This window comes from Euleptes europaea, chromosome 4, assembly GCF_029931775.1.
Source record: "Euleptes europaea isolate rEulEur1 chromosome 4, rEulEur1.hap1, whole genome shotgun sequence".
Classification (NCBI taxonomy): Eukaryota; Metazoa; Chordata; class Lepidosauria; order Squamata; family Sphaerodactylidae; genus Euleptes; species Euleptes europaea.
The window spans coordinates 109,167,395-109,194,470 of NC_079315.1; the positions used below are offsets into that span (position 1 = coordinate 109,167,395).

Genomic DNA, 27,076 nt, shown 5'->3' on the forward strand with positions numbered 1-27,076 from the left:
AAACCAACTCTTCTTCTTCTTCTAAATAGTCTCCTTTCATGTTAGTCAGCTAACATGGGGTGGTCCTCTAGAGCCTTTTTGAGTCTGTGGGCACATTTGAAATTCTGACACGGCATGGTGGGCGCAGCCACAAAATGGCTGCCCCAAGAGGAGGAGGAGCAAGCCACAAAGTGGCTGCTACTGCTTAACGTCAGCGACACAGTGCAGATCCTGGGCCGTGGTGGCAGCTGCTGCCAAAGCAACATTTTTAAAAAATCTGCACAGCCAATCAAATCTCCAATAGACAATCAGAAGCCTTGCTGGGTGAAAGCCCTACCTGGACCCACCAACTTCATTAAAACACTTGGTGGGCACCAGAAAAAAGTGTTGGTGGGCACCATTGGGGAGGGGCTGTGGTTCAGTGGTAGAACATCTGCTTGGCCTGCAGAAGGTCCCAGGTTCAATCCCCGGCACCTCCAGTTAAAGGGACTAGGCAAGTAGGTGATGTGAAAGACTTCTGCCTTAGACACTGGAAGAGTCTGCTGGTCCGAGTAGACAATACTGACTGTGATAGACCAAGGGTCTGATTTAGTATAAGGCAGCTTCATGTGTTCATGTGACCCTTGCTCTAGAGCATGAGCTTCCCATGTACCACTGTTCGCTGAGCAGAGTGGTAAGATACAAGTTGGCATTTTCTTCACAGTCACTTCAGAATAGCCCCAGATTTCTTAAGCCTGCCAGAGTAGAGGTAACTTGAGGAACCAAGAGACAACAGGTTGGATCCAACCAGTTTTTCTGCTGGTAAAAAAGAGAGAAAAGAATCTGGGGTCTCCTTTGTCCACCAAAAAAGACTACGCTGGGGATCATCAGAGGGGCTGTGGCTTGGTGGTAGAGAATTTTCCTGGCATGTAGAAGGCCCCAGGTTCAATCCCCGACATCTCCAGTTAAAAGGATCAGGTAGTAGGTGATGCGAAAGACCTTCACCTGACACCCTGGAGAGCTGCTGCCAGTCTATTAAGTGCCGTCAAGTCGCTTCCGACTCATGGCGACCCTATGAATCAATGTCCTCCAAAGTGTCCTATCCTTAACAGCCTTGCTCAGATCTTGCAAATTGAGGGCCATGGCTTCCTTTATAGAGTCAATCCATCTCTTGTTGAGTTTTCCTCTTTTCCTGCTGCCTTCAACTTTTCCTAGCATGACTGTCTTTTCCAGTGACTGCCAGTCTAAGTAGACAATATTGACCTCGATGAACCAATGGTCTGAGTCAGTATAAGGCAGCTTCATGTGTTCATCATGGAAACGTGAACAAAAGTCATGATGGTTGGGGTCTATAGTAAGGAGAAGAATCGGGTGAGATTGAATAAAAATAGCTGGCTGGCTCCAAACCAAAGAATAATTTATATTCAAAGCAAGTCTATGCTCCTCAGCGCAAGGGATTAAAACAACAGTATAAAATATGTAGGAGTGGAATTTCAAATGGGCCATTTAGAAAGGCGCAACTAGAATTTTCACATCCACCATTACAACTTGGGTCAAACTGATCCGTGCTGCCAACAATAAAGTGCTGAGCCATCATCAACTTAAAGTTCAACCAGATATGTTCTACGATTCACCCATCTGCTGTGGGCTGATTTTGGGGGTAAGTGACACTGCAATAAAGCCATAATAAGCTTTTCGAGGGGTCATATATGGTGCATCTCAGCGCAGTCTGTGCCTCCTACCTTGGCTGGTTCCCTGCCCTCCTCGGGGGTGGGGTGGGGGGAAGCAGCAAATGTGAAGTCAGCAGAGGCGACATAATCTGCATGAGGTCACCTCAATACCTGTTAAAATATGTTTTTTGCACTAATTTGGAAAGGTCTGAGAAGCAATTCAAACACTTTCAAGCACTATATAAAGACTAAGTATTTCAGTGACCATGACCTGAGTATCTGTAACTTTCACACTTGCCTTTTGAAAATGCAACAGATTACAGCCCAGGCAAAAAGCATACTTTAATAATTGAGTGTGGAGGTCAAGCAGACCCCAAATTAAACCACAGCATATTTTTTAAAAAGAGAGAGAGAGATCTTGGAGGTCGCATCAAAGGCAAATACTTAATAAAGTCAACCTTTTATAGGGTTGCCAACCTCCAGGTACTAGCTGGAGATCTCCTACTATTACAACTGATCTCCGGCGGATAGAGATCAGTTCCCCTGGAGAAAATAGCCGCTTTGGCAATTGGCAGTCCCTCCCCTCCCCAAACCCCACCCTCCTCAGGCTCCACCCCCAAAACCTCAGGTAAAAAAAAACACAAGGCGATATGAAGAAGAAGAGTTGTTTTTTATATGCCGATTTTCTCTACCACTTATGGAAGAATCAAAGTGGCTTACAATCAGCTTCCCTTCCCCTCTACACAACAGACACCCTGTGAAGTAGGTGGGGCTGAGAGAGCTCTAAGACAACTGTAAATAGCCCAAGATCACCCAGCTGGCTTCATGTGGAGGAGTGAGGAAACCAACCCGGTTCTCCAGATTAGAGTCCACCACTCTTCACCACTACACCACGCTGTCTCTCAATATGAGTGAAGGAAATGTACCATTTTGTCAAAGTGACTCCACATTTTGTTTATTTCCCCCCGATATATCTAATTTGGATTTTTAAAAAAGCCCTAGTACCACCAGTGTGTACACTGCAATTGAAAGAAAATTACAGGGGAGGGAGCAGGAACCACAACAATTCAAATAGGCTCATTAAAGTTGAAGAATACACAATAATTGAGTTTGTAGAAGGCTGGAAACAAAAATGATATATCCCCCCCCCCCAAATTGTGCCTGTCAATCTCGCCCTAATTTTCAGTTAAGGGTTTCCAATGGAATGCAAGTTCACCACAAATACATACACCCCTTTCCCTAAATATGCTGCGGGCTTATAAATCATTGTTGGTTCCATCACGTTTTCCCCCGACGCCTCTAGTTCCCGCATGCACACAAACCACACAGAGAACTCTCTAATCAGATTGCATTGTAACCGACTAGTGAAACTAATGGGGGGGGGGGAGTGTGCCCTAGAAGTTGGGTGGTTGGGAAAACAAAGGGGTCTAGCAATCAATCGGGACCCAGAAGCAGAATAGGGAAAGTCCTTCTGCCTAGAGATTGGGGGAGGGGGTGCACTAGAAGTTATCATGGTTTAAATAAGGGGGGGGGGCTTGCAAGCGTACACTTTTATTTCTCCAATTACCAGAGGCTGCCAGGAATGCTCGCTGTGGTGGATTGGAGGTTAAGAAAGGGGTTTTTTTCCTCCAAAAACATGAAATTCCCGTTGAGGCTAGGTAGAGAGCAGACAAATCCCCAATGTGATGGGGGGGGGGGAATGCTTGGCAATGCAATCCACCCGCTCATGTTTAAGTGATGGTACAGTCCAAGCAGAAACCAATCAAAAGGAGCGTGTCCCATCTGGGATCCTCTTCTACCCCTCCCCTTTGTCTCAACGAACAAGCCTCCCTTTGACCCAACGATAGCAAAAGCAGATGGCAATAAAAAAAATGGAGGACGCAAGCAAATAAAAGAGGGAAATGTTTGATTGGGACCCTGCACAAATACAAATGGTTGATCTAATGTTCCAACAATCCCGTGTTCCTTTGTAAGACCACAAGCACTTGTGGTCACAATAATTAAGTCACAAATTAAGTCACAATAATGATTGGTGGACACAAACGGGAGGGGAGGGGGAAGGTGGGATGGGAGGAGAAAGGCTTTTCATTGGGTGTTGCAAAAAGAGGGGAGGAGAACTGAATAGCCTATGTAACTGAATGCACCCCTTGGATTGCCGGTTTTGAAACGACATAACGAAATACATCGTGGTATAGGTGTTTTGGGGGAAAAACGATGCCTGGCGCTTCCAAAGCATTTCCAAGCCAAAATGGGAGGTCTGAGGTGCGATCTAACCTGGATAACACGTTTTTTTAAACGTAGTATATACTGAGTGCGTTAGGCCCCTCTGTAGGCAACTCCCATGCCACTCTGACTTCCAGCAGACTTTCAAGGTGGCAACCGGGAACCACGTTTCAGGAGATCCTACGAGTGCACGAACTGTGTGTTTCTGACCAACAGTAGCTAACCAGTTACCCAACAAACTCCTGTAATCGCCAGGCTTCTAAATAATGAATTACAAACATATTGAATTCATTTGTCAAACGGCAGCCACTGGAACTCCTTCTTGAAGCCCAATCTTGTTTATAGGAAGGGACTGGACTTGCCCTCAGATGGGAGTAAGCAGTTATTTCACAACGAGACCAACTTTCCCAGCACCAGAAGGATCAAGTTCAAGGGACCACTCCTGTGCAAAGATGGAGCCAGTTCCTAGCACCGATTTGTTGACATACCTTGGCACACACAAAAAATGCTTTGCTAGACCAGCCCCAAGGGCCCATCCAGTCCAGAGTCCTACTAAGAATCATAGAATTGGAAGGGGCCATACAGGCCATCTAGTCCGACCCCCTGCTCAGTGCGGGATCAGCCTTGAGCATCCCTGACAAGTGTTTGTCCAATCGCTGTTTGAAGACTGCCAGTGAGGGGGAGCTCACCACCTCCCTAGGTAGCTGATTCCACTGTCAAACAACTCTAACTGTAAAAAACGTTTCCCTAATATCTGGAGAGTACCTCTCCGCCGGCAATTTAAACCCATTGTTGCGAGTCCTATCCTCTGCTGCCAACAGGAACAGCTCGCTGCCCTCCTCTAAATGACAGCCCTTCAAATACTTTAATAGAGCAATCATGTCCCCCCTCAACTTCAAATGCTGGCCAGGCGGATGCCCCCCAGACACTTACAACCAGAGCATAAAGGCAATGGACCTCCTCAGTTTGCCTCCAGCATCTGGTGGTGGTAGAAAGTGGTGTCAAGTTGCAGCTGGCTTATGGAGACCCTGTAGAGGTCAAGAGACAGAGACAGACAGAGGTGGTTTGCTATTGCCTGCCTCTGCGTAGCAACCTGGGACTTCCTTGGTGGCCTCCTATCCAAGAATTTACCAGGGCTGACCCTGCTTAACTTCTGAAATCTGACGAGACTGGGCTAGCCTGGGCCATCCAGGTCAATAGAGTGTCTGATACTCAAAAGGAATTCAGTGGCTCCATTTAGCTATCTTGGCTAAAGCCAGGGCCGTTGTCTGTTTGAATATACTCGGTAGCAAGTTCCATGAATTCTGGGGGTCCACAAACCTTTGTTGAATCTTAATAACCGGCCGTCGTGCGAGCTCCACAACACACTTTTTGTTTCCGATTGGAATTTAACTGCCACTTACCGTGACATCGTGATGCAGCCCAAGGTTAGTTCGGCTGTCTGAATGCACGACGGCGCACAACACCGGGCTCAGAAAAGAAAGTGGAGTGCATCGAAGTGCCACGTAACTCAGACCACACACCTGAGCGGCGCTATACTTTGGACGAGCCCCTCTCTTAGGACCATCATGAATCCCAACCAAACAGGCTGTGAGGCTCCTTCGCCTAAATTACAGTGCCTGGATTTCACTGTACTGATTTAAAGATGGCATCACAGCACAACGTAAAAAAAACAACTAAGCCCATATGGGTTAAAAGTGCTACTATAAGCCAATGATTTGCTTTTTTCAAACTGCCGGTTGTCTGCTCGCAGAACACATCCTGAAAGGTTTCTAGGAGAAAGAGGGCAAAAAAGTCAGGAAGGTAAGGATACTGCAGCACGTCCACTGAACCAAGGGCAAAGCCAGCCAGAGGGAAGATTTCCATCGCAGATCCAACCATTCATACTGATATGTAGCTGTAAGCACTTAACCAGCCTGTCCATCAACACCCCTGACCTTCGTCAGCTACTTTAGACTCGCAGACAGACACATTTTTAAAAGCACATTTTGGAATCCATAATGTAGAGGCACACTTTCTAGAACCAGTGGTATGGAAAAAAAAAGAATCAGAGTGTTTGCCCTGCAGACATGTTAGCAAGCAAACTGTGATGGTGGTGGTGTGTTTGTGTGTGTGGGGGAGAATCTAGGATACAAGCATGTCCACATACTGAAAATTTATTGTGCTGTCCCCCCCCAAAACAGAAATAAAAAGCTCGAGTAAAAATGTGTAAAGATTCTTTTGACACTCTGGAACTCTAGGGTTTTTGCCATCCACATTTCAAAAAATGAAAAAAAAAATGAACCTTTAGCAGTGATAGAAGGGACCAAATGCAGTTAAACAGAGATTTCATTCCTGACTCAAAAGGATGAAAGTCTTTAGGAGGCCAGGTCGTGCCCCCTGTGCAGGCACCCATGCCACTTATGCCATCCAGGGTGGCACGGATGCCGGAGGGGGGACCTGGAAGCCATTCTCCCAGTGCTGCTGCTGCAGCATCACACAGGGATACTAGCTGGGCCTTCCACTGGAATCCCACTGTTGCAAAGCCCCACGCTGGCATCCCAGGTGGGGGGCATTCCTGGGGTGTGTCGAGGGGCGGAGCTGCCAGTAGGCAGCTTCTTGACCCCTTTTGCCCCGGGTACGCTGACAGAGAGAACTGTGTTGCTGGCGCAGCCTTGCTGTTTTCAATGGGACAAAATGCCCCCCCTTTAAAAAAAAAAACCTTCAAAAGGCTTTTTAAAGCTTTTCGATGACTAGGGAACGGTTCTGGAGGCGGCGCTTTGGCCATGCCATCCCTGGTCGCCGAAGGCTCAGGAATGGGCTGTGAATCCCTCGATATGAACCCTTTGCTTACCTAACAGAAACGGAAGAGAAATCACAGCTAGGCCATCCTCGGACATGAATTGGCAAATGGGACAATTCTCTCCTACAGGGCATCTAAATGTGAAGCTGTATTTTATTTCTTGCCAGGACAAGTACTGGGGTGAGTGTGGGAAGGAGAGAAGAGAAAGAAGGAAGCACTTCAAGAAGCGGGTATTCTAAAACATTTACCAGAGCTGTCCTTTACACTTTCTCAGTCAGCATTGGAGGAAGCTTCTATGGGTAACTACAGCTCTTCTTCTGAAGAATATGCATTCATATGATAAACTGAACTTATTTGTGAATATAAATTTAATTCATAGGTCAGTATCAAAATCTGGAACACAAAGCTATGTTGAAACTACAATTCATAGAATCATAGAGTTGGAAGGGACCCCCAGGGTAATCTAGTCCAGCCTCCTGCACAATGCAGGAGATTCACACCCCCAGTGTGTGATTTTTAATACCCCCAGGTATTCACACACCCCAGTGACTCCTGCTCCATGCCCAGAAGATGGCAAAAATAACCCTCTAGGATCCCTGGCCATTTTGGCCTGGAGGAAAATTGCTTCCTGACCCCAAAGTGGCGATCCCTCTCATGATCTGCCTAAGTTCACAGAATCAGCATTGCTGACAGATGGCCATCTAAGCCTCTGCTTAAAAACCTCCAAAGGATTTTAAAACATTTATATCTGCCTTTTCTCCTCAGATTCAACTTAGAGCCAATGAAGTTCAACTTAGATCCACCTCCCTTGTCTTGCTAGAAATGTGAGCTACTTTGAGTTGGCAGGAATCCTGAAAAAAAGTTGAATGAAGAGCTCCCCTTAGGTTTGGGAAGGGAGGAATAAAACAGCAGAGGCTGCTGACTTGGCCATGTTTAGATATTGGTATTTCTTTCTTACGGTTAGGAAGGTTGGCCGTCTCTACACTGGCACAAGGACGAAATCAGCTCACTGCCTTCTGCGGACTGAGAAGTTTGTAACTCTGTTTAGGATTGGCCTGTTAGCTTGACTGGTGGTGGGGAGCAACATCAAGCCCCAGCTGACTTATGACGACCCCGTGGGGCTTTCAAGGCAGGAGACAAACAGAGGTGGTTTTGCCACTGCCTGCCTCTGTGTAACAATCCTGGACTTTCTTGGTGGTCTCACATTCGAGTACAGGCATACCTCGTTTTATTGCACTTTGTTTTATTGCTGATCAGCAGTCATCAGAAAAAGATTACGACTAACTGAAGGTTCAGATGATGGTTAGCATTTTTTTTGCAATAAAATATTTTTAATTGAGGTATATACATTGGTTTTTAGACATAATGCTATTACACACTTGATAGACTACAGTATAAGAACCTAAGAACATAACGAAAGCCACGCTGGATCAGACCAAGGTCCATCAAGTCCTGCAGTTTTTTCACACAGTGGACAACCAGGTGCCTCTAGGAAGCCACCAAGCAAAATGACTGCAGCAGTATTATCCTGCCTGTGTTCCACAGCACCTAATATATTAGGCATGCTCCTCTGAATACTGGAGAGAACAGGTATGCATCATGACTAGTATCAATTTTGACTAGTAGTCATGGGTAGCCCTCTCCTCCATGAACACGTCCACTCCCCTCTTAAAGCCTTCCAAGTTGGCAGCCATCACCACATCCTGGGGCAGGAAGTCCCACAATTTAACTATAGTATAAACATAATTTTTACATGCATTGGGAAACCAAATAAGTCACGTTACTTGCTTTATTGCAGTGGTCGGGAACCCAACCCGCAATATCTCCGAGGTATGCCCGTACGAACCAAGGCCGACCCTGCTTAAATTCCGAGATCTGATGAAATCGGGCTACCCTGGGCTTTCCAGATCAGGGGTTAATGTGACTACCTGCATTAAAATTTACAGTGTGATCTTTGAGCACACTTACTCAAAAGAAAGCTTCACAGAGTTCAGTGAGGCATACTCCTAACTGCTGTGTTTCAGACTGCAGCTTAATTGGACTGGTGGTGATTAGTAGTTCTTTTTTTATCTACTGCACTTGCATGACAAACCCTTGAGTATTAAAAATGACAACATTGGTTTCTACATATTTTTTTAAATACTTCACTCACATAGTTTTGCTAAAAAGGCGGAAATTGGCAGACGTTTAAACCCAACACTGAAACAGGCTGGATGTCCAAGGTAGTTTGTGAGGAGTTACAGCTTTTTTGGACAGCTATTATTAATCCATCTGTGCTCGCCATTCAGTTGCAGCGAATGAAAACAGTAAGACTCTATATACATTGAGTCCTTCATTAAACTATTGATCCCCCTTAGCATTATCCATAACGTCGCAGAGACTCGACGTGTCAACTGGTGCGAGAGCTCGTCGCTTTCCTTTCAATAACTTCTGCAGTTTGCAGAGATGAGATCACAATGATTTATTTACCTGACATTTCCCAGTCCGGATGTCGTAGAGGGCCACTGAACCCAAGCGAGATCCAACTGCTATTCGGTGACTCCGCTCGTAATAGCTGACCATGTAGAACCTGAAAGGAACATTAGAGAGAGGCGGGGGGAAAGGAGATTTGATTGGACTGTGCGTGATGTAAAACTTCATTAAAATGTTATTCAGTAGCGCTGGTGCAAAGATTTTTAGTTGTACATCCCTGTCCTAAGACACCATTTTAAGCATGACAGTTCAGTCACTACAAATGTCATGGTCAATGTGGAAAAAACTATCCTGGGCTGCAACACAAACTACAATCTGTTTGTGTTGTGAGCTGTAGTCTCAAGTGCCCTTTTTAGGAGTGGGAGGTAAGATATAATTTCTAAACTAACAAAACAGAAGACCCTGCCTATGATCTCCCTACCTCCTCGGAGGCGTTCTGTCTGTAGGTTGGTATTGGGGGTGGGGGCAAGCGCCTTCTGGCAAGCATCAAGGGAAAGAATGGATTTCAATGCGAAGACCAGTGGCTTTTGTTCTTGGCTGTGCTGGATAGAGGAGGCCTCGAAGTTGAAAAGGTGATTCTGAAGTGCAAGGTTTTTTGTAAGAGGGATTCTGAAGCCTGGGGCCATAAGAAAACTGCGCAGAATTATTTAATAGGCTTGAACAAAATCTAGGAAACAAAATGAAAAGGATACTAAGTTGTTTTGTGGCGGTGGTTTATTGTACGTATCAAGGTCGAGGGGAAAGGAATCGTTTCCTCTGGGCTGCCCAGAGCAGGAATGGATATGGCAATATGATTTTCAGGCAGGTTCATTTAGGGACCACAGTTTTGCAATTGTGCAGTTGTGCACAATTTATGAACACCCCCCCCCGACCAAATATTTATCAACATCAGCCCGTCATGTGCATCCCAACCCTCCTGGTTTGACTGTTTTGTGGGGACTGCAAAAACTCTGTGCATGCACATGCGCTCACTCGTCTGGGTACCTAGCAAGCTGCCGTACGCTGGCCGAGTTCAGCCTGGTTGGGTCACCTGCGAAATATTCACACTCTAGTCAGGCTTCCATGGGAGGCATTTCTGGGGGAATTTCACCTTTTGTTAGCACACAAGATTAAATACATTGAACTGCAGCTTTCGCCTGCCTCCATTTAAAGTAGCTGTGGCTTGACTAAACAGAAAATTGAGAGTAGGACTAGAAGAGTTTACAATAACACACAACATAGTTAAATTGTGGAACTCCCTGTAGGAGTGGGGAAACAAATCGACTTCACCAGATTAGCTTCCGCCATTCATGTGGAGGAGTGGGGAATCAAACCCGGTTCTCCAGATCAGAGTCCACCACTCCAAACCACCACTACACCACGCTGGCTCTTGAAATCCAAAGTACAACTGTGCTGAGATCATTTTTAAAATCCTTAAACTTGGCAGCGGAGTTAGTGGAAGGCAAGGCGTTTTCTGAACACATTTCTACTCAAATGGGAAAAAGCCCATCTTCATATTTCATGCCCTATACCATTGGTCCGAGGAGCCCTGTGGCGCAGAGTGGTAAGCTGCAGTACTGCAGTCCAAGCTCTGCTCACGACCTGAATTCGATCCCAACGGAAGTCGGTTTCAGGTAGCCAGCTCAAGGTTGACTCAGCCTTCCATCCTTCCGAGGTCGGTAAAATGAGTACCCAGCTTGCTGGGGGTAAAGGGAAGATGACTGGGGAAGGCACTGGCAACCTACCCCGTAAACAAAAGTCTGGCTAGTAAACGTCAGGATGTGACGTCACCCCATGGGTCAGGAATGACCCAGTGCTTGCACAGGGGACCTTTACCTTTACCTTACCTACCTACCTAACCTCTGAATGCCAATGATTCTTTAGAATCTCAGGCAGTGAAAGGTCTTTCCCAACACTTCCTATCTGAAATCTTTTAACTGGATATGCCAGGGATTGCATTTGGAGCCTTGTGCTGGCTTAATATACGCTCTACCACTAAAACACAGTTCCTTCCTATAATTTGCCCCTCTCAGCATATGCCTAAGTCTTTGTTTGTGAAAATCCACATTGGAAGTTTACAAATGGCTTACAGTCAAGTTGAAGATCAGATTTATTGCTTAGCCAATTGGCTATTACAAGACACAATAATTACATTACTAAAGGTCAATCACAGCCAAGCATTCCCAGCCATAATTGCCAAACACAAGTATAATTAAAACCAAATGATAATATGAAACTACATTTAAGACCTGACATGTCAGCACGTCACACATCTATCAAAACCATCCACATAAAGTTACACCTAGTCTGAATAGCCACGTTTATAATTGTTTAAACTTAGTTTACAATCCAAGTAAGTTTAAACAGGCTTTTAGCTTCAAAAATGACACGGGGAGGGGAGGGAAATGGAAAATTGACAAAACATCTAAAAAAAACTCCAAGCTATTGTAGGTATTCTCTTTTGAAGCAGTACAGCCAGAACCCCAAATATGTGTTCCATGAAGGAACTGAGAATAATTGGTGGCTAGCCTGTCCATTACCTAGTAATCCTTGAGCTTTTTGTCTTTCTTTGATCACTGGATATAGTCAATTTGACAGTTTCAACTTCCTGGGAAAGAAAAAAAATTCCAGTATTTAAAGGAATTAACTTGCTTGACTGGAGTGCTACCTAATGGCCATTTATGTGCATAATTATAGTGCCGACTTTAGTAGTTTAAAAATCTATTACGGAACAATTGCTTTTGGTAGGTTGTTCACATACAAATTAAACAGAGCCACTAGCAAGCATCTGTGATTTCCCTTCTGGAAAAACCAACAGGGTTTGTTAAGTCACCGTTTTATACATTCCTCGTCTTAAAAAAATAGTATCCTGATAGAGCACTAAAGTTCAAATTCAGAAAAGTTAATTTCTGTTCTAGTTTTCAATTCAAGCAGTTTAGCATCTGTTTTGAGGAAGAGGCTTTTAGACGCCCAGGAAATTTATTTAGCAGAATTTCACCTTATCTATACTCTCTATCAAACGAGCTAACAAAGTGTGCAGGGGGAAAAAAATGAAAGCAATGGGCTAGTGTTAGGGTTGCCAGCTCTGGGTTGCGAAATACCTGAAGATTTTAGGGGCGGAGCCTGAGGAGGGGAGGGTTTGGAGAGGGGAGGGACTTCAATGCCATAGAGTCCAATTGCCAAAGTGGCCATTTTCTCCAGGTGATCTGATCTCTATTGGCTGGAGATCAGTTTAATAGCAGGAGATCTCCTGCCACCACCTGGAGGTTTTGGTAGGTTGTTCACATACAAATTATGTTCCACAATTTAACTATGAGTTCCACAATTTGACTATGTGTTGTATGAAGAAATACTTCTTTTTATCAGTTTTGAATCTCTCACCAGCTTCAGCAGATGACCCCGCATTCTAGTATGATAAGAGAGGGGGGAAAGCTTCTCCCTCTCCACTCTCTCCATACCATGCATAATTTTATAGACCTCTATCATGTCTCCCCTTAACTGCTTTCTTTCCAAGCTGAAAAGCCCTAAGTGTTTCAACTGCTCTTCCCCTGATCATTTTGGTTACCTTTTTCTGCACCTTCTCAAGCTCTGCAATATCCTTTTTTTAGGTGTGGTGAGCAGAACTGTGCCCTGACCTGGATGGCCCAGGCTAGCCTGATCTCGTCAGATCTCAGAAGCTAAGCAGGGTCGGCCCTGGTTAGTATTTGGATGGGAGACCACCAAGGAATACCAGAGTTGCTGTGCAGAGGAAGGCACTGGCAAACCACCTCTGTTAGTCTCTTGCCATGAAAACCCTAAAACGGGTCGCCATAAGTCGGCTGTGACTTGACGGCACTTTACACACACACACATGAGCAGAACTGTATACAGTATTCCAAGTGTGGTCTCACCATAGATTTGTACAAGGGCAGCAGTATGATATCAGCATCATTTTAAACCATTGCCTTCTGTTGCTGCAAACTATGAAGATGTTGCCTAGCTGTTAAGAATCATCTATGTGCTGATGCCACTGAATGCAAACAAAAGAACTTAAGAGCCAACGTGGTGTAGTGGTTAAGAGTGGAGGTTTGGAGCGGTGGACTCTGATCTGGAGAACCGGGTTTGATTCCCCACTCCTCCACATGAGCGGCGGAGGCTAATCTGGCAAACTGGGTTGGTTTCCCCACTCCTCCACATGAAGCCAGCTTAGTGACCTAGGGTAGTCACAGCTCTCTTAGAGCTCTCTCAGCCCCACCTACCTCACAGGGTGTCTGTTATAGGAAGGGGAAGGGAAGGTGATTGTAAGCCGGTTTGATTCTTCCTTAAGTGGTAGAGAAAGTCGGCATATAAAAACCAACTCTTCTTCTTAACCTCCTTACTATGCTTTAGCTATGTTTGCCTGCAATGGTATCAGCACACTGTCACATGTGAAAACAACCATTTTATAATCCTCTACAGCCTTGCAGTTGTTGCATTGCTATGCAGCCAGCATGGTGTAGTGGCTTAGAGTGGTGGTTTGGAACAGTGGACTCTGATCTGGAGAACCGGGTTTGATTCCCCACTCCTCCACATGAGCAGCGGAGGCTAATCTGGTGAACTGGATGTGTTTCCCCACTCCTACACATGAAGCCAGCTGGGTGACCTTGGGCAAGTCACATTCTCTCAGCTTCACCTACCTCATAGGGTGTCTGTTGTGGGGAGGGGAAGGTGATTGTAAGCCGGTTTGAGTCTCCCTTAAGTGGTAGAGAAAGTCGGCATATAAAAACCAATTCTTATTCTTCTTCTTCGCTTTGAAACAGATAGTTCCTAAAGTGTGCTCATCTTATGTCTGTAAATGCTTGCAACAAAGCAAAAACAACAACCAAGCAAACCAGGGACCATAAATAGAATTTTGACCGTATTCAACAGTATCCGTTTCTGTTTTCTGGTGAGAGCTATCAAAGCATTTAATGCATTTCTAAATATATGTGAACAAGAGCAAGAAGAAGAGTTGGTTTTTATATGCTGACTTTCTCTACCACTTAAGGAAGAATCAAACAGGCTTACAATAACCTTCCCTTCCCCTCCCCACAACAGATGCCCTGTGTGGTAGGTGGGGCTGAGAGAGCTCTAAGAGAGCTGTCTTCCAAGGTCACCCAGCTAGCTTCATGCGTAGGGGAAACCAACCCAGTTCACCAGATTAGAGTCTGCCGCTTATGTGGAGGAGTGCGGAATCAAACCTGGTTCTCCAGATCAGAGTCTGCCGCTCCAAACCACCGCTCTTAACAACTGCACCGCGCTAGAGCAGGGGTAGACTTGCATTTCCCCTATCTGTGCTCTTGCAGGCATGCTTCAACTGTTACGAGTATTGTAAGTCTCCTTGAGCTCCGTAGGAAGAAAGGCGGCTAACAAATATTTTGAATACATAAAATAATCCAATTAGTGCCTTTTGGAGTAAGCTGCAGCAAGTGAGACTGGATCGCACACCGTATCTTCAAAAGAAATCGGGGAACAATGTACCATGCTCCGGAAAACCAACAAAAAATACAGAATATAATATGGCAACCAACAAACTAACCTAATTTTTTTCTTTACAAATGATAAGGCAGCAATGTAGCTGGTAAAATAATTGGAGTCTCTTTAGTTTAGCAAAAGTACATAGATGAATTGGGAACAATCTACTGAGCGCTTTACCTGTGTAAGATCCATTAAAACACAGAGGGATGCGTGCACTAACTGGATCTGACTGCTATGGGAAAACACCTGCAGCTGACCACATCTGGTTCCTCTTTCACATAGAAGCAAGCAGTGGGAGAGGTATTTTCGTCAGTTCCCATTCATTTCAATTGGCCTTCAGTGGCAGAAATTACCCGTAGATGGCACTCACTGAATTTTAATCCTGATCATTAATAAGCATAATTCAGCAATAGTCATTCTTTAAAGGTAACCACATCCTTACACATCTTGCAGAATTAAGCCCTATATCAATCTCAGAAAATAAAAGGAGGCCTTTCTATCCGTAAAATTTTCAAAATGTCAAGAGCGACATTACCCTATGCCTAATACAATTACTAGTATTATTTTATTGTTTTGAGCGTGTAGTATTTGTATCTAGAGTTATAATAGGCTAAGAGAATACAGAGTGAGCTAGCACAAGAAAACTGGAAAGTACTGGAAGACTGTAAATCCACAAAATTCCATGCATCAAATGGCTCAAAACAGTAGTCAAACAACTGTCCTCCCCAGTGTACAGCCAGCGTGGTGTAGTGGTTAAGAGCAGTGGACTCTAATCTGGGGAACCGGGTTTGATTCCCCACTCCTCCACATGAGCGGTGGACTCTAATCTGGTTGGTTTCCCCACTCCTCCACATGAGCGGTGGACTCTAATCTGGAGAACTGGGTTGGTTTCCCCACTCCTCCACATGAAGCCTGCTGGGTGACCTTGGGCTAGTCACAGCTCTCCCTGAACTCTCTCAGCCTCACCTACCTCACAAGGTGTCTGTTGTGGGGAGGGGAAGGGGAGGAGATTGTAAACCAGTTTCAGTCTCCCTTAAGTAGAGAAAATCGGGGTATAAAATCAACTCTTCTTCTTCTATAGAAATTACAATACCAATGGAACCGAGTCTTTCCATTGGTGGCACAAATTAAATGAGGTTTGCACTGGCTGACTGTCTTCTGGCTGGAAGTGCACATCTTGATATTAATAATAGCACTTTTATAAATAATAAAAAGAAATGCCGAGGAATTGGGGCCAATTGGATTTCTGCAACATGCATGAGGTTTTTTTTTTAAAGACATTTTTGACGCCTCCCATGGCTTTGCTATGTGTACTTATTAAAAGTGGAGTGTGTCTAAAGATGCCATATTTGGTAACGTATCCCTGCTAAAACAAGATCGTTGAGCTTATTAAGGGGAAAGGATTGAGCTTCCAAAAGTAGACTCACATATTTTTGCAACGCGACTCAACTCTTTTGCAAACGTGCATTTTGGTTTTGACATACAAAATATACCTCTGGAGCTGGCAACCTTACACAAAATGGCTGCCACAAGAGCCATACGTGCAGGGCGAGCCCAAGTGCAGAGGAGAAGAGGAGTAATTATAAATACACTAGGAAAGAGGGGTGAGATTATAAAACAAAGTGTGGTGGCAGCTGCCACTGAACCAATGTTATTTTAATCTGCATAGCTGATCTCATCTACAGTGGCCAATTAGGAGCCCTGCTAAGCAAGAGCCCTGCCCACTTCCTAAAAACACTTGGTGGGTGGCAAGAAAGGTGGTGGTGGATGGTATGGGGCCCCTGGACACTGCCCTGGGAACCCCTGATCTATCCTCTTGGTGAGGCTGGTTATGTCTCAGACCTCTTAGTGAAAACAGAAAAGAAGAGTTGGTTTTTAATATGCTGACTCTCTCTCTACCACTTAAGGAAGACTCAAACCAGCTTACAATCACCTTCCCTTCCCCTCCCCACAACAGACACCCTGTGAGGTAGATGGGGCTGAGAGAGCTCTAAGAGAACTGTGAGTAGCCCAAGGTCACCCAGCTGGCTTCATGTGGAGGAGCAGGGAAACCAACCCGGTTCACCAGATAAGCCTCCGCTGCTCATGTGGAGGAGTGGGGGAATCAAACCCAGTTCTTCAGATCAGAGTCCACCGCTCCAAACACTGCTCTTAACCACTACACCATGCTGGCTACAAAGATAACTGGTACCGGCCTCCACAGCTCACTGAGAAGATAACAGTGATTCAACAAAACAATAAATAATTATTACAATAATCATAATGCCAAGCGGCAAAAGTGAATGAATCCTCTAGTCATTAGATCAGCACATCAGTGTATGATATTGAAAAGTATAGTAACAAGGCTGTATCTACGTTCTCCCATTTGGATTCCCTCCAGAGTTACAAAGCAAAATCATAGGAAATTTTTATCCCTGGTCTGAAAGCAGCCCTGACATTAGTAGAAGGCTGTATCATTTTTATAGTAGCCATAATTACATACAGTAAGATATAACGCATGCTATTTAACACAATTTAAAAGGCAATGCGTCTCTATTAAAGACGCCTCCAGGAGAGGGAATTTCTCAGGCATTAATTCCCCAGCTTGTCTTTGCTGCTGTATTTACATCTCAAGTATGTAATGAACGGGGGAAATTTTTAGTGACACTCCTGTAAGGTGCATTTTCTTCCTTGGTTTTACGGCTCGCTACATTAAAATTGCTCCCCAGGTCCTTTCAGCCCACCAGCTGCAGAAAGAGTTTGGCTTTTTTTGTAACTGCATGTGACAGATGCAACGGCCAGCGTACCCAGCGTTACACTTTTGTTTTCCGTGGCAAAATAGGGGCAACTCAGCCACAACTTTTATCACCCGCGCATAATGTATGCGTGAGCCCCCACTGGAATGAGGTTTTCACCATGCCGGAAATTTTTTCGAAGACGTGAGCATGTCATTCAAGCTTTACTTTCCACTGTGTGAAACGTACCTGCAGCAATTATCTGGGCTGCATGAACTATTACGCCACCCTGAGATGAGTTTAAACTTCAAATACTTCATTGTCAACTTCACTTTATTGTGTAAATCACCAGGGACAGTTATATCCTGTGGAAATACTTAATTGTTCCTTTACACATTGACAGAAGTCACTCCTCCTAAGGCTATATCCGTGTATCTGGAGCGTGATGCTCACGGAAGAAAGTGTAAGGAATTGCTGCCTATCACATGAACATGCTGAAGACACCTTACGGCGAATCAGACCACTGGCCCATTGAAATTAGGATTGTCTACTGAGACTGGGAAAACTTCCTGACAGTTAGAGCGGTTCCTCAGTGGAACAGGCTTCCTCGGGAGGTGGCGGGCGCTCCTTCTTTGGAGGTTTTTTAAGAAGAGGCTACGTGGCCATCTGACAGCAATGCTGGAGGGATTGCGTCAGTGCTTGGCTCTCATGGACTTTTCTTACATGCCCAGGATAATGCCGATCGCCACTTTGGGGTCAGGAAGCGGTTTTCCTTTAGGCCACATTGGTCAGGGATCCTGGAGGGGTTTTTGTTTTTTGTTTTTGCTATCTTCTGTGCATGGAGCAGGGGTCATTGGGGGAGTGGGGATTTCCTGCATTGTACAGGGGGTTGGACTAGATGACCTTGGAGGTCCCTTCCAACTCTATGATACTATGATTCTACGGTAGCAGGGTCAAGACTTATTTTTATTGAAGATGCCAGAGAATGAACTTGGGACCTTGTGCATGCCAAGCAGATGCTCTGTCACTGAAACATGGCCCCTCCCTCAAGTCAAACCTTGAGACACAGTATTTGGAATTTTGAAAAGAACAAATCAGGCTCTCCTACACTCGGCAGACTTGGGTTCAAACCACTGCTCAGCCATGAAGTTCACATGACGACTTCAAACCAGTCCCCATCTCTCAAAGCTAACTACCTTGTAGGATCATTGTGAGATTAGAATAATAGAATCATAGAGTTGGAAGGGACCACCAGGGTCATCTAGTCCAACCCCCTGGCCAATGCAGGAAATTCATAACTACCTCCCCCACACACACCCAGTGACCATGCCCAGAAGATGCCCAAGATGCCCTCCCTCTCATGATCTGCCTAAGGTCATAGAAGCAGCACTGCAGACAGATGGCCGTCTAGCTTCTGCTTAAAGACCTCCAGGGAAGGAGAGCTCACCACCTCCCGAGGAAGCCTGTTCCACTGAGGACCCGCTCTAACTGTTGGAAAAAATTTCCTTCCTGTTGGAAACTGTTTTGATTTAATTTCAACCCGTTGGTTCTGGTCCGACCTTCCAGGGCAACAGAAAACAACTTGGCACCCTCCTCTTTATGGCAGCCCTTCAAGTACTTGAAGATGGTTATCATATCCCCTCTCAGTCTTCTCCTCTTCAGGCTAAACATACCAAGCTCCTTCAGCCTTTCCTCATAGGACTTGGTCTCCAGACCCCTCACCATCTTTGTTGATTAAGAGGAAAGGAGAAGAGAACTGTATGTTCTCTTCTCTGACCTGCTTAGAGGTTAGGAGGGGTTATAAACAAAAATAGAGGGAGCAGAAGCACAGATTGTTCTTTCAACGGACCAGTTCTTGGGAATTCTTTTGAAATAGTGGGAACAAGTACTAGAAGCCTCCACTATCATGTCCTCCTTGTGACTGCTGTCTGAATGACCACTACTGGAAATAGAGAGCTGAGCCTTTGACCTGGCCCAGTAAGATTGTTTCATTCCTATTTCACAAGAAAGGCCTACAGTAGAGTAGTGCTGGCAGACGTTTGGAAGCGTGTGAAATTTTCTGCGGCCCCAGATCACCCGCTCAGGATCTTTAAAAAAAAAAAAAATCTGAAGCTGACCACACACTTTAAATAATTTCTGCACATCCACAAGGCCAAGAAAATTAAATAAAAGTCAAGACTGTTAGATGCTGTGATAACTGAAACTGAGTCAGCTGCCTTTCGTTGCTTTAACAAGTTACACTAGAAGGCAATTTGATTTCTAATGAAAACTCGTGAACAGGACACGTGGGAGGTAGCTATTAATTTCAAACAATGACCAACAGAAATGCTGCTGCTTAATATGAATAAAAGCACATGCATTTTCCTGTAAACACACATGGATTTAAAAGATGTGCATTATCAAGCGCTCGCTGGATCTGACTGCTGCTGGAAAACATCAGTGCCTGACCACATCTGCATTCTCTTTCCCACACAAACAAATGATAGGGGAAGTATTTGAAAGCAAAATATAGGAAGAAGGAGGAGGAGGAGTTGGGTTTTATATGCCGACTTTCTCTACTACTTAAGGAAGAATCAAACCAGCTTACAATCCCCTTCCCTTCCCCTCCCTATAACAGACACCCTGTGAGGTAGGTAGGGCTGAGAGGGTTCGGAGAGAACTGTGACTGGCCCAAGGTCACCCAGCTGGCTTCATGTGGAAGAGTGGGGAGACCAACCCGGTTCACCAGATTAGCGTCTGCTACTCATGTGGAGGAGTGGGGAATCGAACCCGGTTCTCCAGATCAGAGTCCAGCACTCCAAACCACTGCTCTTAACCACTATATCACACTGGCTATAACAGCTATAACAGCTGAACTTTCACAATATGTGAAGGATAGGGGCACAACAGGGTACAGTTCCAGGAAATACAGAAACATCTGACCAGGTGCTACTGCTTGCGACTCCTGTGTTATGTCTTCCGCAACTGTGTGCTGCCAGTGAGCTTGCAGCCAGCCCTGAATTGAATCTCTGCACTGTTTGTATGAGCAGTGTGTGTATATGTGTGTGTGTGTGGGGGGAGAGACAGAAGCTGGCTCCAGGTCACGTCACTTCCGGTTAAAAAGCTTAAGTGGCGTAGGGCAGCTCTAGGAATCATTGAAAGACACTGAAACCAGCCTATCGCCAATCTTCATATTCACATTTCCAGTTTTCTGTCCTTCCTACCTGCAGATGGCCGGAAAGCACTCCTGAAGACCTTTCTTCTTGACCAGCGAGCCTTCCAGGCAGTACATGAGGATGTCCATAACCTGAGTGTAAAAGGTAAAGCATGGCTAATTTGTAATTACGCACAAAAAACTATTTCACAGCATTTCTTAGACCCCTTTAATGCGTGATTCCCTATTCCCATCAAACTTTCCCCCATCTCCCTTACTACTTCTGGATTCTAAAAGTCTTTTAGATGATCCATCTGATTTTCGGCAGGTTGCTCTCTCTTCCTAAGTACTGCCGTTGATTTCCACCTCCCATGATTCCTTCATAGTTTTTATCATGGAGGGACCAATAGAAATAGTCTGGCGATTGGCATCATTTAATCATCTAGCTTATCACATATTGTTTATTTCAGTATTTACTATTGAATCTATAATTCTGAACACATGAAAGCACATGGAGCTGCCTTATACTGAATCAGACCCTTGGTCCATCAAAGTCAGTACTGTCTACTCAGACTGGCAGCAGCTCTCCAGGGTCTCAAAGGTCTTTCACATCACCTGCTTGCCTGGTCCCTTTAACTGGAGATGCCAGGGATTGAACCTGGGACCTGAGCAGATGCTCTACCACTGAGCCACAGTCCCTCCCCAAATAATGAAATGGTTTTTTCCAAGTAATGATATGTTTCCTATTCTACCTTATGTTTCTTATGCTATCTGCAAAGGAATCATTAGTAAGAGACCTTCTGCTTTTTTGTAGTAATCTCAGTTCTGTTTGTTTTTCATGTTTTATTTGTATTAATATCATATAATAAAAAGATAAATCTCAAAAGTCGTATTCAGATTTCAGGAATGTCTCTCCATGTTTTAAAAGACCTGGGGTCATCAGTGGCTCTTTAATCTTGAGCTGCTCGCAAAAACTGGATTTTAGAAGCAATACGATAAGAGCACGGAGAGTATGTTCACCTTTATACCTAGGTTTAACGCTACCACAATCTCTTCCAACATACTTTGACTTCCTGATAGCCCCACATTATAGAGTTTTTTTATCTTGTCCTAAATGCTACTCATTCTCTTCTCTACCTCCTTCAAATCTGATTCACCTTTTCCTAGCTCCGCTGCCCTCCATGAAAACTCTGATCCATTTCTCTTATCTCCTGGCCTCCTCAACCACCTCCCCTTCTGGCTGCCCTTTCTAACATCTTTGCTTTTGATAAGTCATTCTCTTGCTTCTGCTCTGGACACCTTTGCCCCATTTGCCTCCCATTTTGTCCAGCCTTCAATCTTTCCCTGTACACACAATTACAGCCATATGCTCCCGCCATGCTGAAACAGCGAACAAAGCGGAAAAATGGGTTCAGTGGGTGCTTCATCTTGTTGACAAAGGCAACAAGGGGACAGGCAACAAAGGCCGCAAGGGCCGACGACCTCGGTCCACACGCAACAACTACGCCTGCCGAGAAAACGCTGTCAGTTATAGAAAGGCCACCTTCCCTCTCCTTTCAAAATAGCACAATTTTAACCAGGCCTACGCAGATTCCCAGGTGCTTTCGGTGAATACAATGCAGGTCAGATGTGCACTAAATCTACTTCACCTGGGCACTGGCCTACAGCTAATTACTTGTGCAAACAAGCCCTAAGGGACACCTGAGATATATGTGCGGGGGACAGGATTGTGAACTTTAAGCCCTTAGGTTGGATTCCGAGCGAGCGTTTTCATTTGAATCGCAGTAAGACAAATATGAGGATCTCAAAGAGCGATTAATGTGATCCTGCGATATGCTAAAGAGCCAAGATACATGTTAGGTCTTTCGCACAGAGGCTGCTCAACATTTTTTCTTTGAGGTTATTCATCTCCCGCCTCTGATCTTTAATGTGTACAGCTAGGGTTGCTAGGTCCCTCTTCGTCACAGGTGGCAGGTTTTTGGAGCAGAGCCTGATGAGGGCGGAGTTTGGGGAGGAGAGGGACTTCAATGCCACAGAGTCCAATTGCCAAAGCAGCCATTTTCTCCAGGTGAACTGATCTCTATTGGCTGGAGATCAGTTGTAATAGCAGGAGATCTCCAGCTAGTACCTGGAGTTTGGCAACCCTATGTACAGCCAGTTGCCATATGACACTTCCATAACACAGGGAACTGCCACGCACCCAGTGCTTACACGACTGGCAAAGATGAGAGGCCTCTCCAGATGAAACAAGGAGTACAACGTGGCAAACAACTTAACACCGTTATGGCAGCAATGAGGATATCGTATGGAGATGGTGTCTGGCTGAGTAACAGCCACAGTAGGTAGATGACGTCGAAGCTTTGTGGCCAGGATACTATATAGCACAAGGATCGTGAAAGGCTACTGTTAGGATACAAACAATTTCTACGTAACATAATGTTAGACTTGATCAAAGATTTGTTCATTCCTGTGGTATTACGAATATGAATACGAAGCCTTTATTGGCATTAGTTATACAACATCTATATAAACATTTGTTAATCAGATACTATATGGGCAGATACTATAGAAGAAGAAGGAGAAGGAGAAGACTCCCTGTGAGGTAGGTGGGGCCGAGAGAGCTGTGACTAGCCCAAGATCGCCCAGCTGGCTTCATGCATAGGAGTGGGGAAACAAATCCAGTTCACCAGATTGGCGTCCACATCTCACGTGGAGGAGTGGGGAATCGAACCTGGTTCTCCAGATCAGAGTTCACCGCTCTTAACCACTGCACCACGATGGCTCCCAACAGTAAACCAGCTGCCCCTGTGTGGATAACAAAAGCCACACGAGGGGGCTACCCACAGACAAGGCAGGGTTTTCCACCTACTTGGGCGAGTCCCCAGACATGCGGGAAAAGGTCTTCATAAATTAAGGGGGGAAATCTTCTAAAATCCAGCCTGATGAGGACAAAATTATGCTCCAGAAGGGATGGGACATTGAGAGCAGATAAAGATCACTAAAAGTGCAAAAAGGTGAGTAAGGTAGAGAAGCCAGCCTCCTCAAACTCATGAAAACTTAAGACTCCAGGAGAAACTGCTGTTTTTGGAGTGTGTGTGTGGGGGGAGACCAATATAGCTTAAATTTTAATTCCACAAGCATATTATGCAGACCAGACCAAGTCATTTCACGGTCAGGCTATTTAATTATTTAATTTAGAGATTTCTGTGTTGCCTTGTCGGAGTCTTGCTCAAGGTGGCATACAATTAAAATAAGCTATCAATATAAAAGCAACAAGCTATTAAATTAACCTGCCCTGAACATTACTGTAAAGGTAAAGGTCCCCTGTGCAAGCACCGGGTCATTCCTGACCCATGGGGTGACGTTACATCCCGACATTTCCAAGGCAGACTTTGCTTATGAAGTGGTTTGCCAGTGCCTTCCCCAGTCATCTTCCCTTTACCCCCAGCAAGATGGGTACTCATTTTACCGACCTTGGAAGGATGGAAGGCTGAGTCAACCTTGAGCTGGCTACCTGAAACCAACTTCTGTTGGGATCAAACTCAGGTCGTGAGCAGAGCTTGGACTACAGTACTGCAGCTTACCACTCTGCGCCACAGAGCTCTTCAAACATTACTGTACCTAGCATTTAACCTCCTTAGAAAGCCCTGTGAAACCAGCGATTTGTTCTACTACCATTAGGGGAGGGGCTGTGGCTCAGTGGTAGAGCATCTGCTTGGCATGCAGAAGGTCCCAGGTTCAATCCCCGGCATCTCCAGTTAAAGGGACTAGGCAAGTAGGTGATGTGAAAGACCTCTGCCTGAGACCTTGAAGAGTCGCTGCCGGTCTGAGCAGACAATATTGACTTTGATGGATCGGGGGTCTGATTCAGTATAAGGCAGCTTCATGTGTTCATGTGTACCACATGGGCCACGGAAAAGGCACTGGTTTAATTTTCTAAACACGAGTAAAAAAATAAACCCTTACAGTGTCCAAAAGCCCTGTGGAATTTTCAGGCCCATGAACCTGATCAGAAATACGTCCGGGGGTGATAAAAGACAAGCCTCACCTCTACAATGAGCTCCGCAACATCGGTGGGCATCTTTTCAATAAGTATTTCAACGATCCTCAGAATCTCTCCCTTGGCCCGAGCCAAGGTCGTGGTGTGAACGTTCTGCTGAGACTGGGTGTTTGCTTGAAGAGCCGTGTGCCTGTGGACCTACGAGAACAGGAAAGTTATCAGGAACGCCTATAAAATTATTCCCATCCAAATTGCTCTGCGGAGCGGTGCCAATGCAGCAGCAGTCTCTCATTTCTCCTTTGAAAGAAATTCTGAACTATGCTCAGATTAATACGTATTCAATGAGTTCAGGCCTTATCTTTACTTGCCAGCGTGCATGAGCACTAATCTAATGGGGTGGATCCAGCCATCTTCCAAGGAGCCTTCCTCCACATTAATTGGCTCTTTCTCCAATGGAAGAGCCACTTAAGTGGGGGGAAGGCATCAAACATGAACAAAAAGGGAAAGCGGTGTATAAATATTTAAATAAATAAATACACAGGGTGGCGGGGGTAGGATCCACCCCGCTATGACTAAAACACTGAGCAAGAAGAAATTATGATGGGATTTGATTCAAGATTCCCTTTTGTACTGTGATTTAGCCATTTAACCTATGTTCATTAATCTGTGACATGCACACACACACACATACCGTATATACTCGCGTATAAGCCGAGTTTTTCAGCCCAAAAAAAGGGCTGAAAAAGCCGGCCTCGGCTTATACGCGGGTCAATACGGTAGAGGGGGGAAGGAGGAGGGAGGAGGGAGGGGGGAACTTACCACCGCCATCTTTTCCAGGCCGGGAGCGGCCTCCAGAGCCCCCCTGCGGCCGCAGGGAGGGTGCTCCGCCGCCCCTGCCGCCTTCTCCCGGCCGGGAGAGGCCTCTAGAGGCCCTCTGCGGCCGCGGGGAGGGCGCTCTGCCGCCCCCGCCGCCTTCTCCCGTCCGGGAGCGGCCTTCAGAGGCCTGCTGCGGCCGCGGGGAGGGCGCTCCGCCGCCCCCGCCGGATCCGCCGCTTCCCGCCGCCAGGAGCCCAGAAGGTAAGTCTTTGGGGGGGAGGGGTTATAAGCCGACCCTCGGCTTATACGCGGGTGCCTAATTTTTCCCCATTTTTGGGGAGAAATTAGGCACCTCGGCTTATACCCGGGTCGGCTTATACACGGGTATATACGGTATATAAGGGCAGAAAGAGGGACATAAATTTGATATCTAATTATAATAATAATATATCCCAGTTGCCAAAAGCTGTGGCCAATTGTGCAATTCCAAAATTCATTTTGATAATTGGCTTAATTAAAACTGGAAGGCTGGTGGAATCAAATGCAAGGCAAATCAAAACTATAACCTAACAATAATGACAGGGTCAAAAACAGCTGGTTTTTCCGCTGCTGAAAAAAGGAGGAGTCCACTTTGACCACTGGAGTGCTGGGGACCATGGGACCTGCACATACAAAAGCCACACTGGCTGAGGGCTGTGGTACGATGCGGAATTGGACCAGACAGAGTGAAAAAGCTAGCTCGACGGCGATGGCAAACTACCTCCAAACGTCTCTTGCCTTGAAAACCCCACCAAGGGGTCAACATAAGTCCGATGTGACTTGACGGTAAAATAAAATTGACCTATGAAAAATGATTTGTTACATGTGTGTACACACACACACAAACACACACACACACAGAGTTTTCAGTGGATTTTCAGTTTATCTTCTTGCAAATTATTCACATTAACTTTCCCTACTACAGTCTAGAGTTGGAAGAGCTTTCCGGATAATAATAATAATGATAATGATAATGTCTCTCAGTGTCAAGGGTGTAGGAAGAGTAATATATAGTCAGAAAGGGGTTGGGTTTGAGCTGAGTATTGTCCTGCAAAAGTAATGTGCTAATCATTGTCCTGTAAGTATCAAGATAATGTGCTAATGAGGGTATGGTATGTTAATATGGAACCATTGTATCCTGAAGTGATCTGTTAATGTGTGTAATCCCAAGCTAATCTGCATGGCTATTGTTGAATGTTGTCTTTGTTAGTCTGGAGGTTTTTTAGAACAGGAAGCCAAGCCTTATTCATTCTTAAACTCTCCTCTTTTCTGTTAAAGTTGTGCTGATGTTTATGAATTTCAATGGCTTCTCTGTGCAACCTGACAAAATAGTTGGTAGAATTGTCCAGTCTTTCAGTGTCTTGGAATAAGACCCTGTGTCCTGTTTGTGTCAGTCCATGTTCAGCCACTGCTGATTTCTCCGTTTGTTGTCAAGTTTTGGACTGGTCTGTCTTCTTTCCTGTAATTTGTTAAACTTTTGCTTCTGTCTGGAAGTATGGCTGGTTAACCCCTGTTCCATTTTTCTGTAGGTGAGATTATCAATCTTGTCCCAATCATGGCTTCTCATTTTGTGGCTAGTATTGATATGTAAGGAAAACAACTCCTTGTCTGTGGCAGCAAGTTCTCTGCGGGTAGTGTGAATTCTCTCTCGTAAGAGAACCCGTTCTAGATGGTCATAAATGCGGTTAGCTCGTGAAGTTTGGCTTGGCTTCCTGTTCTAAAAAACCTCCAGACTAACAAAGACAACATTCAACAATAGCCATGCAGATTAGTTTTGGATTACACACATTAACAGATCATTTCAGGATACAATGG

General features: G+C 45.2%; 1 protein-coding gene across 1 annotated transcript in view; it reads right to left on the reverse strand.

Annotated features, from left to right (window-relative positions):
* Positions 1–27,076, reverse strand: part of WDR7 (WD repeat domain 7) — a 241,548-nt gene that overhangs the window by 44,272 nt on the left and 170,200 nt on the right. Inside the window, exons 23-25 of the mRNA XM_056848181.1 lie at positions 24,455–24,604; positions 20,477–20,559; positions 9,103–9,202 (exon numbers count right to left, since the gene is read on the reverse strand). Of these exons, the coding sequence (XP_056704159.1) occupies positions 9,103–9,202; positions 20,477–20,559; positions 24,455–24,604 (333 nt within the window). The remainder of the gene's footprint in view (positions 1–9,102; positions 9,203–20,476; positions 20,560–24,454; positions 24,605–27,076) is intronic.